At 49.7% G+C, this 14,337-nt stretch overlaps 5 protein-coding genes across 5 annotated transcripts; 2 read left to right on the top strand and 3 right to left on the bottom strand.

The window, feature by feature from the left end:
- Positions 1–683: 683 nt before the first annotated feature.
- CCMA1212_006302 (uncharacterized protein) lies at positions 684–2,285 on the bottom strand (the record flags this gene model as incomplete). The annotated part of the gene is made up of 2 exons (XM_073703531.1): positions 1,405–2,285; positions 684–1,357 (listed from the first exon to the last, which is right to left on the bottom strand). Exons 1-2 carry the CDS (start codon positions 2,183–2,185, stop codon positions 684–686), a joined length of 1,455 nt encoding a protein of 484 aa, XP_073558066.1. The 5' UTR covers positions 2,186–2,285.
- Positions 2,286–4,977: 2,692 nt separating this feature from the next.
- On the bottom strand, positions 4,978–5,797 carry CCMA1212_006301 (uncharacterized protein; the record flags this gene model as incomplete). Its single annotated transcript, XM_073703530.1, has 3 exons — positions 4,978–5,149; positions 5,222–5,498; positions 5,554–5,797. The coding sequence occupies 3 exons, from the start codon at positions 5,795–5,797 to the stop codon at positions 4,978–4,980; spliced, it is 693 nt and encodes a 230-aa protein (XP_073558063.1).
- Positions 5,798–6,664: 867 nt separating this feature from the next.
- CCMA1212_006300 (Glutathione S-transferase 1) lies at positions 6,665–7,327 on the top strand (the record flags this gene model as incomplete). Its single annotated transcript, XM_073703529.1, has 1 exon — positions 6,665–7,327. The coding sequence occupies one exon, from the start codon at positions 6,665–6,667 to the stop codon at positions 7,325–7,327; it is 663 nt and encodes a 220-aa protein (XP_073558064.1).
- Positions 7,328–7,807: 480 nt separating this feature from the next.
- Positions 7,808–9,796, bottom strand: CCMA1212_006299 (uncharacterized protein; the record flags this gene model as incomplete). Its single annotated transcript, XM_073703528.1, has 4 exons — positions 9,628–9,796; positions 9,438–9,571; positions 8,127–9,380; positions 7,808–8,069 (listed from the first exon to the last, which is right to left on the bottom strand). Exons 1-4 carry the CDS (start codon positions 9,694–9,696, stop codon positions 7,808–7,810), a joined length of 1,719 nt encoding a protein of 572 aa, XP_073557890.1. The 5' UTR covers positions 9,697–9,796.
- A 617-nt stretch (positions 9,797–10,413) lies between these two features.
- CCMA1212_006298 (uncharacterized protein) lies at positions 10,414–12,849 on the top strand (the record flags this gene model as incomplete). Its single annotated transcript, XM_073703527.1, has 5 exons — positions 10,414–10,785; positions 10,827–11,246; positions 12,219–12,296; positions 12,382–12,525; positions 12,628–12,849. 5 exons carry the CDS (start codon positions 10,414–10,416, stop codon positions 12,847–12,849), a joined length of 1,236 nt encoding a protein of 411 aa, XP_073557891.1.
- Positions 12,850–14,337: the final 1,488 nt, after the last annotated feature.

Here is a 14,337-nt window from a genome sequence, read left to right as displayed (position 1 = left end):
CAGATTAGTAGTTGGGTGGGTGACCACCAGCGAACACCGGCTGTTGTATGTTTTTTTGCTCCTTTTTGCTTTTGATACCCGCCATGCTCATCATACCAATGCCCGTTTTCTGTAGTATGTTGGTGATAGTCTGGATGAATCTCACTGTATATTTTCACACACAAATTCCGCCGTAGACTCTGTTGTCAAGTCTATCGCGAGCCTTGCCCCAATCCTATATGGGAGAAACTGAGCTTATCTTGGAGGACGAGAGCGCGGCAACCCAAATGCAGAAGTATAGAAGGAGTACATCGTGAAAGAGCCGTCGTTATGCAAAGGGCCCTTAATAACAGTTGGCAAGCCTTTGGACTGTTATTTCTGCGGACAGGTACATTCGCATCCAAGCATGCGCCACTTCGCTCGGTGAGGCGAAATTAATATACTCGGAGCTCGAGAGGGGACTCCGGCGAATGGTCCGAAAGTTCTGGCAGTGGCCCAAAACGACCGTCAGGCACCTTTCTGCGGTGTTCTGGATAAGTGGGCCGCCCGAGAGGGCTTGTCGAAACCAAGACCTGACTACAATTGCTTGTATGTAGCCGTTGAAGTAGACTTTGTAGATTCTTAGTTCGTCACTCCTCTTTGAACGGATCCTTTAAGTGCTTGCTGTGTGCTCATCGATTGTTCTCGTGCATAATGATATCTGTCTAGACTGTCAACGAGCCAACAAAGCTCTGCTCTCTCTTAATCTGCTGCAAAGAGATGGGCCGGAGCACTGTCTCTGATAGCTTCAGGCTGACAATCGCATCAACATGTGACGTGATGTGCTCATTGACCGCCTCATATACCACATCAACGCCACCGGGATATCCGCCACGGCTGCTTACAACCCCCTCCCACGCCTCAATGACTCGAGGCTGTATACTCATACACCACGTTGCTCGCCAAGTAACAACAGATTGCTGCAAATAGCCAGGGATAAACTGATACTTGAATAAAGCTGCCAGCCCCTCTCGTCCATACCATATCTCCATCAACTTGAGCTTGGGCATGTGACAAGCTGCAGATGCTGCTGCTTGAAGGAGATCCGTAATCTGTGTAGGACATGTCGTGGGTGCTAGAAGCTGTGAAGTAAGGGTAAGATGGCTTAGGTTTGGCCATGTTGAAAATTCAGAGAAAAACTCTGCAGCATCTACCATGAATGACGCTGAGAGGACTTCTACGCCGAGGTTCACTCGGGCAAGCTTCTGACTGAGACGAATAGTGGGAGCATGGGTTGGCCAGGTTTCTCCTAGAAAGGAAAGCGGGTATTGTTGGTTGGTGTTTTCAAACATTGTTAACTTGCCCAGCCCTTCGGTAGCCGAAAGAAGTTGGAACAACGCTGTGAACATGTTAGTAGCTGGCAAACTTCAGTGATGAATTACTCACATTCATGCCAGATCTCGTGCATCTCGGGGAACCACTGCATCCACATCTCATAGTGGAACTCACGTAAGCCAGGAAGGTGAGAAAGAATCTGGGAGACTGTAAACGTCTCCCATCGGCGATAAGTCTGTAGCCTCATTTCAAGGCGTGTCACGGCCGGAACCTTTGGTGTCTGCGCCCAACACTTTCGTTCATCCTTAATGGGGAGCCAGACATGTCCAAAGAGACGCTCAAGACTTCTTTCTGGTGGTATAGACCCCAATGCAGTCGTTTTCCATCGGTGCTTGTCGGACTCCTCGCTTCCGGCGATCGACATCGGCTCGACCTGGTGTCCCGTAGCGTCGGGCATAAAGGTCAGGTACTTGAATGCGTGCTCGTTATCGCTCTTCGAGTACAGGCTAATGTCGAGTGTCAGGCTACCATTTGGCTCCCACGTGTTCAAAGCTGTGAATAGCGACTGAAACGATTCCAAGATGAGCTTGTTCTCCCTTTTGCTTGTCCACATTGCTCTAGATTCAGAATAAACGCACTCGCGGCAGTTGTATCGCTCAAGCTCTATACAGAACCATATATAACGCACATGATCCCGGTTGCGCTGCGTCATGGCGTTGAGTTGGGCGATGCGTTGGGACGTGACTCGTATATATGCAAAGATGTGTGGCTCGATAACAGCCTGCCACTCCCGTGACACAACAGCAGCATTGGATAGTCTGCAGTTCTTGTCATCTGTCAGGGCTTTGAGAATCATGCACTTGACTTCGGGAGGGAACTGAGACCAAATCATCTTGACGTAGGTAGGCAGAGTGTGAATGGCCTAGAATGGCTTGTTGAGTCCGTTGAGTTTGTTCAATGATTGCTGGCAGTAAAGGGTAGTCGGCTTCTTATAGTTGAATTTGTGCGCATTGTGTCGAATGCGGCATGGGTGTGTAGCGAGAGATCTTTCTGTGAGTCAAACATGTGCAGCCTTGAATGTTAGAGCCGCGAAGATTGCAACCGTAAAGAGGCACATCCTTAGACGAAACTTTTTAAGCTTTTTTTTCCCTCGGTAAAAGCTTGGTGCTACCCAAGGCTGCGCCAAGGCTGTTTTATCCAGCCATGAGGCTGGTTCCCTCTGGCCAACTAAGGGCGTGGCAGTGTCTGCTATTGGCCAGGCTGCCCATCAGGTTGAGATAAAGTCAAGGCGCATAGTTCGGCTTGATGTTGCGGTTGTATCTAAAGGCTTCCGAAGCCTTCAGCTGCTGCTGTCTTATGGTGCCGACCTTGAGATAAGAAACCAGCAGGGGAAAACGCCACCCTGGGATTGTCGAACTTTGGCTTTACTTCTCTCTTATAACGTAGACTCCAACGCAGACCCGCTCGCAGGCGACTCTTCTCTTCAGTCCGCTATGCCAGGAGGAAGCCGTGACGCAATGAAACTGCTTCTTGTCTGTGGCGCAGATCCAAACATGGCCAATTTCTCTGGTTACACTCCGCTAATGCTTGCGGTGCAATTCGGTAGTGAGTTCGTCAAGCTGGTCCTTCGGTTCGGAGCAGACGCAACAGCTCAGGATACAGGAGGCATAGGCGTACAAGATTTCGCGCGGGGCGCCAACGTGAATTTGCTACGGGAGCATTCGCCGCAGTCTCCCGCATGTGTTGACTGGATTAGTCCAAGCGTTATCCGCATCATGAGAGAGTTTAGGCTGTCCCCAAGACCGAATGGATGGGTTGCGGCTTGTTCGGGAGCTGGACCACAAGTTAGATGGCGTTGGAGGAGAAAGAGAGTCAGACTCCACGGCAAGCGAAGATTTCAGCAGCTGATTGTACATGAATTTGGGTACATGTTTGCTTTGTCCGTCAAGTTGTGAATCTATCAAAGTTATAAGTCTATCGAGTCTGTGATAGCCTTAAACAAGCAGTTGAAAGAGTCAGTTGGAAATATCAACAAGGGGTGCCGTTCCATTATCCACGCTTGTTTCTTGTTCACGGAGATTAAGGTATGTAACGGAAGGACAGCTTTTAAAGAACTTAGGTACCTAGTTACGCCATTGATGACACTCATGTATTAACATACGTAGTACTTGAGCCAGGTTTAATCGCTCTTGGCTTTCACAACTTTGTGTATTGGTTGCCAATTGTGTATTTCATCTGCCTTTGACGTGTGTAAGGTTACGCTTCGGCTCATCTCCCATGACTGGGTAGGTTGCACTAGGGGGGAATGGGCGTTTAAAACAAGCGCGCAGGTACGCCTTATGTGCTGAGGATGGAAGCTATATAGACATTGAAACAAGACCTAGACTACAACTACTCGACGACCTCAATACCCAGTGGTCCCTAGGCAGGATAACTCCTTTCATTGGGTCTAAGGCAGTCGACGCCCTAATACTCTGGTCAACTGTCAAATTCTTCAGTAACACGAGGTTTAAATGAAGGGCTAATGTCGTCCTGTTGAACGCAACTGATATCAGCTCATGCATCATGTTGTTTATTCCAAAGCCGATACAGAACTGGTCTCTCTAGATTAGCGCTAAGCTGTCCGACTTTGACTTGTAGAAATTGAACAAAGTGAGTCTGACAGATCAAGGAAGGAATCCGCCAAGCTGGCATCTACTATGTGCACGGCTTCCACCTAAAGAGCTGCTGGCACGAACAGTTTGTAGACCTAGGGAAGCAGCTCTACGTACTTCGGACAATGAACGGCAATCCAGTTTCCACTATCCGAAACTTCAAAGGTTTACTTGACAATATCGAAAACTTCGGGCAGCGGATCCTCGAAGAGACCAAGTACAGCTTTCTAAGAGGAAACGGAGGTTGAAGCACGTTGGCTAGGGCAGGCTCAGCAGCTGCTCCCAATGTCTTAGTTTGCATATGATATTTCTGGTAAGTTCCAATCATGTCAAAAGCTCAATTACACAGCTCGGAGCAATCAAGGAGTGACTTAAATCGTGGACAAGGGACTCAGTTCCACCTTTTGCGCTTGTTCATAGCTCATGGCGACTAGTGATATGAGACCAGCAGAGGCCCAATTCAATCACATACGACCATAGGTAGTGGAAAATTCGGGGTCCCGTCTGCTCCCCCATAGACAAGCCACTAACCGGCAGATTAGTAGTCAGGTGGGTGACCACTGGCGAACACCGGCTGTTGTATGTTTTTTCTTTTTGCCTTTTTTTACTACTTCTCCGGTCTTGGTCTTTATTCTTTGCAATTCAAGGTGTTAAGTTTAACAGTCTAATATCACTGTACAAAGTATCGACACCGGGTTCCATGTTCAAGAGGAGGCCATTAAGGGGGGTGCTGAGTCATGTAATACGAGCGACTACGAATGAGCGAGCTTAGGGGGGAGATGTCATCATGTGGCATTGACCACAGACGTTCAGGCGTCGTTAAAGCTCGGGCAGACCTTGTATGATTGTCTCTGGGTCTCATTTTCCATTAGCATATACAGAATTACCCTATGCGGCGGCAACAGCGAAGTCTCGTCCATCAAAGGCGCTAAACTGCCCTCTCTCGTCTTGCCTCCATGCGTTCATGTAGAACATAAAGCGGACCAGCTATCAATGTTATCCTGTGTGCCGAGTGGCGCCTGTGACAGCCCTACAGTCGATAGGGGCCAAAGTCCTTATATCCCACGCCCTTTACAAAGGTCTGCAACCAAGGACCCTGCGTCTTTGCCTCGGCGAGCTCGCAGAAGAGCTTTGCATGTGCCTCTCCATCGATCTTGAAAGCGGCCGAGCCATCCGCCTTTCGTTCGTCAACATAGTAAAACCTACGCAACTGTCAGTCACATCCACTGAAGGCCGTTGAAGTTGAAGGACGGCGGGGGATGACATTCTTGAACCCTTTCTCCTTGTATTCAGCGGCAGCAGCCATCATCATGTGCGCAGATGCCGACTTGCCGGCGCCGGATTCCAGGAACTGCGGGAGCGGCCTGACGTTTAGGATGTTGCCCGTAAAGGCGAATACCCTTGGCGCATCGGCAGGGAGCTCGGAGAAGCCGAGGACGGCTTGCTGGGCAGCGACGAAGACACTAGTGTTGTTGATAGTCATGTCTCGCTTGAAAGCATCCAACGGGATCGCGAACGGGTCGCCGGGGGGGGAGAATGTCGCGGCGCCGGCTATGAAAACGCTCAGCAGGCGTTCAGCTAGAGTGCTCTGGTGTCCAAGGCATACCGTTGTAAATGACTACGCTGGGGATTCCCAGCTCCCTCTTGACCTTTGCAAAGGCATTGGCAACATCGTCCGGGTTGGCGAAGTCGCTTTTGATGTTGAGCTGATTCTCTGTGCTGTCTGCCTCGTTCAGTGATCGTGCTGCGACTGCAACCTTGTAGCCTTTGGAGGCAAAGGCCTTTGCAGTTGGCAGGCCGACTCTGGGCCCTGCACCGAGGATGAGAACGACAGGAGACAATCCGGGCATGGTTGGGAATGTAGCGGATAATTCAGATTGTGCGCAGCCGAGCAAGACAGCGGGGAGCCTTCATCTGCTTTATATATGCTTCCATGGCTTCTCATTGAGGCAGGGAAGGGAATAGGCATCACCAATGTCCAGTTGATCGAGTAATCCGGGGCGGCGAGTATTGCTTTGTCGTGATGTAAGTCATCGCGAAGCTGGACCAAGCCGGGCCGTATGCCTGTCAGGCGTGGTGAGTAGGTTATCGGCGGTGGCCCGGACCCGGACCCTTCGGAAGCTCCGAAGTCGAATATTACACATCATGTCCAATTCCGTTCGTTACCAATTGAAGCACCTTAGTAGTTAGTCCTTCGTGTGGCGGGGTATCCATTTGCTGCCCAAGACTCCTATCCTTCAATGGCTATTGCAAGTAATTCTTCACATGTACGTCAATATTGCGATTATCTCTAAAGCTATAGGTACAAGAATTTGCTTGTTTCACTCTGTGCGGGGTGTGCTATCGTGGATTACCTATCCCGCAAGAAGAGTGCCTTGAGATCAGAATGGTTCCGTCTACGAATCCTCCGCTCCGGCTGACTTTCCTGCCTTGTATTTGCGTAAGCTTGTATATTCGCTACCTGTTCGCCACTTCGGTACAGCATGTTGAGTTGGGGATGCTGTGTAGGATATTCTAACTTTCACCAGCCTGCTACTTCTTGATGATCGGTGTTGAATCAGGTCAAAGTATAAAAGGAGACCAGAAGTCCGTGATGCCGGGTCCATCTTGCACTTCATTATCTACTGCATCTTTCAACATCAGCCAAGTTTCAAATCTACTCTCAAGCTGTCCAGCTTACAATCGATTTTCGGGTAACTCAATACGCCTTCATCAAAATGGCGGAAATGAAGCCGATTAAAGTGTATGGAATCCACGGGCCCAACGCTGGCAAAGTTCTTCTCCTCTGTGAGGAGCTAGGACTGCCATATGAGACCGAAGTGATCCCACTTACCGACGTCAAGAATCCCAACTACCTCGCCATCAACCCCAACGGGCGGCTGCCGGCCATCCATGACCCAAATACAGACCTCACGCTGTGGGAATCGGGCGCCATCATCGAGTACTTGACGGAGAAATACGATAAAGTCCGCAAGCTGAGCTTTGTGCCGGGCACTGTCGAGGCATACCACGCTCGTCAGTGGCTCTTCTTCCAGACCACTGGCCAGGGCCCGTACTACGGGCAGGCGATGTGGTTCATCATCTATCAGCCGCTTCCCGAGGCGCGCGAGCGCTACGTCAAGGAGGTCAACCGTGTAACTGGAGTGCTGGAGGGACACCTGGCAAAGCAGAAGCCTGATGCGGACGGCAACTCCTGGTTCGTGGGTGGCCGACTCTCTTATGTGGACATTGCCTTCTTTACATGGCAGCACACAGCCGAGCCGCGAATTCCGGATGAGGAGTTCAATCAGGAGGACTACCCGCACGTCAAGAAGTGGCTTGACAACATGCTTGCGCGCCCGAGTGTGAAGAAGATCCTGAAGATCCAAGAGGCCAAATAGGCGGTGATTTGGGGGGGGGGGGTTGTTAGTCTCTGTCTCACACAGACGAGTCATTGCTGTGAGGGTGGCTGGAGATAGAGGCAGGTCATGCTTGAACTAGTATGATGAATAAATTATCTTGTCTTGTTCGCCTCTTGCCAGATGCCGTGCGTTATGATATCCCTTGAGAAGTACAAGCCGGACCTCAACAAGACTTTCCAGGTCTTCATGACTGCTTGGGTTGCATGAAAGCCCCCCGAACATCTTGAACATCCTGCAGAATCGGCTTGCGGCTACGGTGGCCAAGTAAAAGCGTGTATGAGGTAACCGGTGTAGCAGCATCCTGCTGCTGTTGTAGGTTTAGCTGTTCATTCTGATATGAACGACCATAGGTACCTATTTAATTAGCTGTATGCAAACGTCCACGATTGAGCAATAAGCCGGCAGGGGCTTGTGCTGTAGATGAGATAGGTCATTCCTGACTCGATCATACTCGAATGATCATACAAAGGCCGCCGGAAACCTTGAACTGAAAAGTTCAACAGCCTCTTTCGCTTCGAGGTTTAAGCTGTTGCAAGTGCGACGCATCCGTACCAGTTCCTCGGACTGTGAGAGTGTGCTTGGATCCCTGGCAAGCGTCTCCAGCAGACGTAGAAACGGCTTCACGAGATCAAGATCGGAAATTGCGTCTGGCGACATGGGGTTTTGTGTCAGGTTATGAAGCATGCTGCTGGCTGCAGCGAAGAAAGCGTGAAGAAGCATCCTAGAGCGAGTCAGACAAAGATTTCAGGGAGATTCTGCTTGTCCAGGGATCATTTACCAGACACAGGAGCAGTCTCCCTGAGGGATGGCTTCGACGAGACGGATCGCTTTGCGCGACTCGGCGACGCATAGACTGCCGGGCGGCGATAATGATGCTGGTTCAAACCGACTGAGCTGTTGGTCGGAGGAAGACTGCGCCGTCGGGGGCAAGTGGCGATCAATCATTGTGAGGCAATGTATATATGTGAGTCGTAGAACCACCTTGTGAATCATCTCGCCTGAAAGTGGGAGCCCTGACAATATAATGGAGTCCTCTGGTAGTTCCAGCTGCGCGCTGGACTTCCAGTACGATAATAAAGAGCTCAGCTCCTGTGCCGCAATCGCTCTCTGTGTGGCCGTCTGTCGACTAGCCCGTACCGAGTACAATTGTTTATACACCTGTCCCTGAACAAGTGCAAGCCCTATCCGACGGTTGAAGAGGTCCAAGTTACCTTCCTCAAGGCTTGCGTTTGATGGCAGACGTACATCCATTTCGTCATCATCTTGACCAAAGGGTCGGCCCGTCCGTAGACTGATATCCTTGTCAAGGATATACACCTTCCAAAATACCCGCCTCCGTTTCTCGGCTTCTGATTCCGTGAGCCCTGGACTGGAACATTCTCTGTGCAGATTCATGGCCTGTGCCAAGCGTAGAGCGGCGGCAACGAGCATTGCGGCCGGCGCTGGATCCGGTGTGCCCTGAAGAATGCAAGCCATGCCCGCCAGAGCCTGGACGGCAGAGAGGCTGCGTTCAGAGACGTTGAGCTCGGAGACGACGCTCAGGGCGTTTTGTACGTGACCGAAAGCTAGAATGTGGTCCTTTGTCGGGTCTGCTGCGTGTATGGAGCGGAGACGATGAGCTATCGACAGCACAACATTGAGGCATGCCCACCAGCCAGCGTCTCGAGGATTGGAAGACTCATACTTGAGGTGAAACTCTCTCAAGAAGTCGTCTTCATCGAACAGTGGGAGAAACCTATTATAGTTGCTGAACATTTCCTCAATCAACTCTAGAGCGACTGCTTTCGTGGGAAGCGGCTGGCGCGCCGGTAAAGTCGCTGGCCGTAACTCTGGAGCGGGATGAGGCCACATACGATCACTTATATAACCTCCAAGCGTAGACAAATCGACGGCTGTGTCGAGGAATGCTGCGGGCGTCGTATGCTCTTTACGCCAACTGATGTCAGTGACGGGTGGCTTTCCCAATGACCTGTCTCCTAGCAAAGCCTCCAAACCCGAAATCCTTTCCTCGAGCTGTGCGATGTACTTGAAGCTGCCGAGCGTTTAACAAAGGCAAACTTTGCGGAATTAGAGTGGCATAGGTACTGACCCAGCTGGTCTGCGAGGCTTCCTCTTTGTTGCAATTGGCGTGAAATGACATCTCGTGCCATATTTGGTGCATTGACTGCATCCTTGCGTAGTAGGCTCGCAGCGAATCTTTTTCTTTCGGCACATGTCGCAAGCCTAATAATGGAGTGTCAACAGAGGCGGAAGAGGATTGAACTTTCGGTGAGACTTACACGAACGACGACTGGCCGCTCATTTTCCCCAAGATTTGGCTGGGCCCTGAAATCCGTTTGTGACTCCATGACCTGCTGTTCAAAGGTCAACCCAGATGGAAGGGATGTAAAGTGAGGGCTCTAAGAAGCCTGTGCCTAGTTGCTTCGCTGCTTAATGGACTTCTACGAGTCTGGGGAAATAGTTCTTTGCAGAAGGGCATATTCATCGGGTCTCTCGTCATCTAGACAAGTTGATGGATTACAAATCAGAATCCTTCCGTATGGCGGCATCCTACGCTATTTCGCCTGGTCGGAAAGCGGCCTTTTATAGCACACGGTGTTGATTGATCGACGACTGGTCAAGAACGCCATGGGTAACGGCTTGATCATATAAAAACAATACGAGCGACCACATACGAGAGCACGGGGGGACATCTCATCATGTGGCATTGGGAGCTTCAAAGTCTTCATATACCTTGAAGGAGAATGCGAAGCGGACCTTGAGCTCGCTGTCAATCTTACCGTTCCATACGAGCAACAGACACGAGGTGTCCGAGTGTTTTCCCTGGATAAGGAGCACCGGCAACGATCAGCGACAGGTTAGACAAATAAAGGAGAGCTTGGGGACATAAACACCGACGGCATCTTTTCAATGGATCAATTGAAAAGTTGTTCTGCCTCGCCCTTCGTCAGCAGTTTGCTCGGCATCCTCCCTCCACCAGGCACGCTGTTCCCGGTAGAGAATCGACTCTCGGCATCAACAGCAACAGCGACCTGAACAAACGATCCTTGTTATCCCCCACCACCATGCCGTCTCTCTCAGAGCTTTTGGCTTCCCTGCTACCCGCTGGCAATGTCGCCACCAGCAGCAACCTGCCCGACGGCGTCATCCGCGTCCCCCTACAGCGCATCATGAACCAGTCCTTCTACGGCATGGAGTTTGAAGTCGGCAACCCCCCTCAGCGGTCATGGCTCAAGATCGATACCGGCAGTCCCACGATCGGCTTCGTGTCGCCTCGCAGCAACTTGTGCCTGCGACCGGATGCCCCGTGCGAGGCCCTGGGCACGTACGACAACCTCACGTCGTCAACAGCCGTCGTGGCTTTCCCGGACGGCGGCTACCCCAACTACAGCGATGGCCTGCTTGATGGCGCAAATGGCATTCTCGTCAACGACACGGTAAGATTCTCGGCTCAACGGACAGCTTCAACGATGTCAAGCTGACGCAGGTGAACCCCTTTGCGGGCATCATGGGCCTGAGCGCCATCTGCTTCGACTCATCGTGCACCGTCTGCCCGACTTTGGTCCAGCAGCTGGCGGACCAGGGCATCATGCAGACTCGTGCCTTTAGCATCTACCTGGGCGAGAATAGGCCAGATGCCGTGGGCCATCTTCTTATCGGGGGTGTGGACGAGGCCAAGCGCGAGGGACCCGTCTTTACACAGAAGCTGGACAAACCGTGGGGAATGGAGTACTTGTCTTTTACGCTGGACAAGGACGGCAAGAAGACTGTCTGGTCCATGGGACCCGGGAACGAGACCGATTGGGATACGGGTGCCAGTTACTGGGGTCTTCCTACGGACGTGTTCAATGCGGTTGCTGCCGAGCTTGGCTGCCTGAAGGCATTGGCACGATGGAGAGTCCGTACGAAGTGGACTGCAAGTACTGCGATGTTGCCGACTCGGTCCTCGAGGTGATATTTCCGAATAATGGTACTATCAAGGTTCCCGTTGGCCAGCTGGTGACGGAGCTCGACTCGGGCAGGTGTGTTACTTTTGCGCTGAACGGAACGGGAAGCCCTGGGTACAGGCCTGTGGCGACAGTGTTTTGGCAGCCTTTCTTGCGGAGCCTTTATGCGACGTATAACTTGGATACGCTGGAAGTGTCGTATAGCCAGGTCAAGTATACTGATGAGGAGCGGATTGCGGCGATTGCGCCGCCGCACAAATGATAGTCGAGCGCGCGGATGCCTTACAGGAAAGATGTTGGAGTGGACTTAATGTTTAAGGTCTGTCATCAAAGTTCATCCGAGTTGCGTGAAAGATCTCGCTCTTGGGAATACGGCGGCGGACATGGGGAAGACTGCTTTTTATGTGCGAGTTGTAGTTCTAAGGAGTGAATCCGTGTCCTTGAATCACTGCAAGTTGCCCAGTTTCAATGCTGGTAGCAAATGATATCCATGATGCGCCGGGGAGCACGACGCTGTACCCTTGGTTGGTTACTTACACTTCGGCTTGTTAACACGGGTGGTCTTGTTCGGCGCTTCATCAAGAGCGGGATGCTGAAGACTGTAAGCGTACTGTGAATTTACTGTCTGTTGGCTCTTCGAGTTTGAATCCTTTCAACATTGATTCGCATGCAAGCAGGCATCCAAAGACCAGCCAGCGCTGTAAAGCTGTTGGGCCTGCGCGGTGCGGCTGCCAGCCTGCATTGGGAGAGGCTAACGAACCCGCACTGTTGAAGGCTGGGTATCTTTCACTATTTGAATCCTACCATGAGGAATCATCAAGAGGGATAGAAATCAGCTTCTGATATCACTCATTCCGTCGTCAAACCGGTCCATTCTGAGGACCAAGTCGCCAATTACCAGAGCAATACTGATTTCAGTGCAGAGAACCGCCATGAGCCCCATACTGAGCGTGTCGACCAAGATTGAGATTGCCGCCTCTCCAGCCGCTGTCCGATCAGTGGTACGTGCGTCGACACCAATCGAACGACTTCTGCGCCAAGCATGCATACGAACTGAAGGATGTACAGTACTGATAGAGCTCGCAGTTTCTAGACTTTGCTCGATACACGCAATGGCAGCCAGGCTGGAACATTCAGCCCGCTGATGCCAGCAAACAGCCGCTCGATCTGAAAGCGGGGGACGGCCTCAAAGTTAACATGAACGGAAACGTCCACCATCCAGTTGTAGTGGTAGGTTGCAATTTGCAGCTCCATCATAACATGAATCCATGAGAAGCGTATATGCTGAGAAAGGAGATGGGAAAAAAGGAAAATTCGCCCGAGTCCTTCCAGTGGGAGGGATCACTCTTCGGCCTTGCGAAAGGCGTCCACCAGTTCCACTTCACGCCCAGCGAGACGAATCCGGGAAACACCACGTTTACTCAAGGTGAGGATTTTCGGGGGCTCCTGATTACTCTTTCTTCGCCTTGGTGGAATTCGAGGAAGTTTGATTTGGGGCCGTGGGACAAGTTCAATGCGGACCTGAAGAGCGAGGTGGAGAAGTCTCTCAAGTAGCACACAAGCTTCATTCTCATCGTAGAAGAGTGACTGCTCAGATGAGATAGTTGCGTCTTTACCTAGGGAAGGAACGAAGTGTTACATGGCGATAAATACGTAGTAGCTTAGAGACACATTCGACAGGATGAGGACTATCGCCAAGGGTGGTTTTCAGCTTAGAACAGGATGACACAGACGAGGAGGTTGGACCAATATCTACAGCGCGTACATCTCCTTTCCTCGTAGAAGCTCAGAAAGAGGATGTTAGAAGGAAGGTGGATCTGGTGGGATTGGTGGGATTGGAAGGTGCATTACGCAACCTGGTATATAAGGCCTTGCCTACAGTGGCGTGGGGCAACATAACTTAGCTTAATTATTATCATTATATAAATACACTGCGTTCTATTTATTTAATAGGTTGTGAGCCCGCGCTTACCTTTTTAAACATCATCCTTTAAACGCTCGCTCTATTAACCTCTATTAACACAGTCGCCACTAGCTGTTAATATACGCGTTATCCCTTAAGATTGCGTTACTGTCTACCGCTAAGTACCCTCTTATTAAGAGAAGATTGCTAACGCATCTTACTATAATATTAAATCCTTTTATATTTAAACTTAACTTATCTAGTTTACTATAACTTAGCAGTAAAGGCGATAATTATGCAGACTGGTAACCAGTATAAAAGATTGCCTTTAAATAGTATAAGCTCTAGGATGTTATTAACCAGAAGCTACTTAACTTAACTACTCCAGCCTCTGCAGCCGCTTAGTTAAGCTTTAATACTGCTACTGCAGCTGTTCTTGCCGCCTCTACTATATACTAGTAGAAAAAGAATAATAATAAGGCTATAGTTATACTAATATCTGCTATATACCTAGATTACCTCCTTATAGTTACTATAGTAACCTCTACTTATTACGCCTAGACTATATTATAAGATAAGTATAATTAAGATACCGCATACTTAACTATCCACTAATTCTATTAACTTACTTCTATATGTTATAATAACTATAAGGATCTTATTATATATCTTAACGCGTTTTATAAGGCATGGTTTACCTTAGAATATTAATGCTAGGCATCCTCTTAAAAACTAGTAAAAAACCTTAGCTCTATGTTTACCTTTAAATCTATTAAGGGCTCCTTTTTCCTGTCTACCTTGCCTAAGTTAATAGATAATATAATAAATAACCTATCCTTACAGAATATTAACAGGTTTATTAATATTAAGCTAGAAATGCTTAATATTACTAAGCGCTGTGCGCAGCCTACTAATAAAAAGGCTATATATATTAAGACTGCAGCTAAGAGTAAGCCTTGCTTTAGCAATAACTAATAACCTTCCTCCTCCTTTAATAATAGTAACCCCTGTAAGTGCAGCTAGTGCTATAAGCGTAATTTTACTTTTATTAAACATGTTTATATTAATTGCCCCTGGCTGGCGGAATATAAAAAGCAGCATAATAAAGGAAAAGATAAGGCTAAGAATAATAGCAGAAA

This window comes from Trichoderma ghanense (genome assembly GCF_004382785.1).
Source record: "Trichoderma ghanense strain CCMA-1212 chromosome Unknown scaffold_7, whole genome shotgun sequence".
NCBI classification, from domain to species: domain Eukaryota; kingdom Fungi; phylum Ascomycota; class Sordariomycetes; order Hypocreales; family Hypocreaceae; genus Trichoderma; species Trichoderma ghanense.
This window is presented reverse-complemented; position numbering and strand designations above follow the sequence as displayed.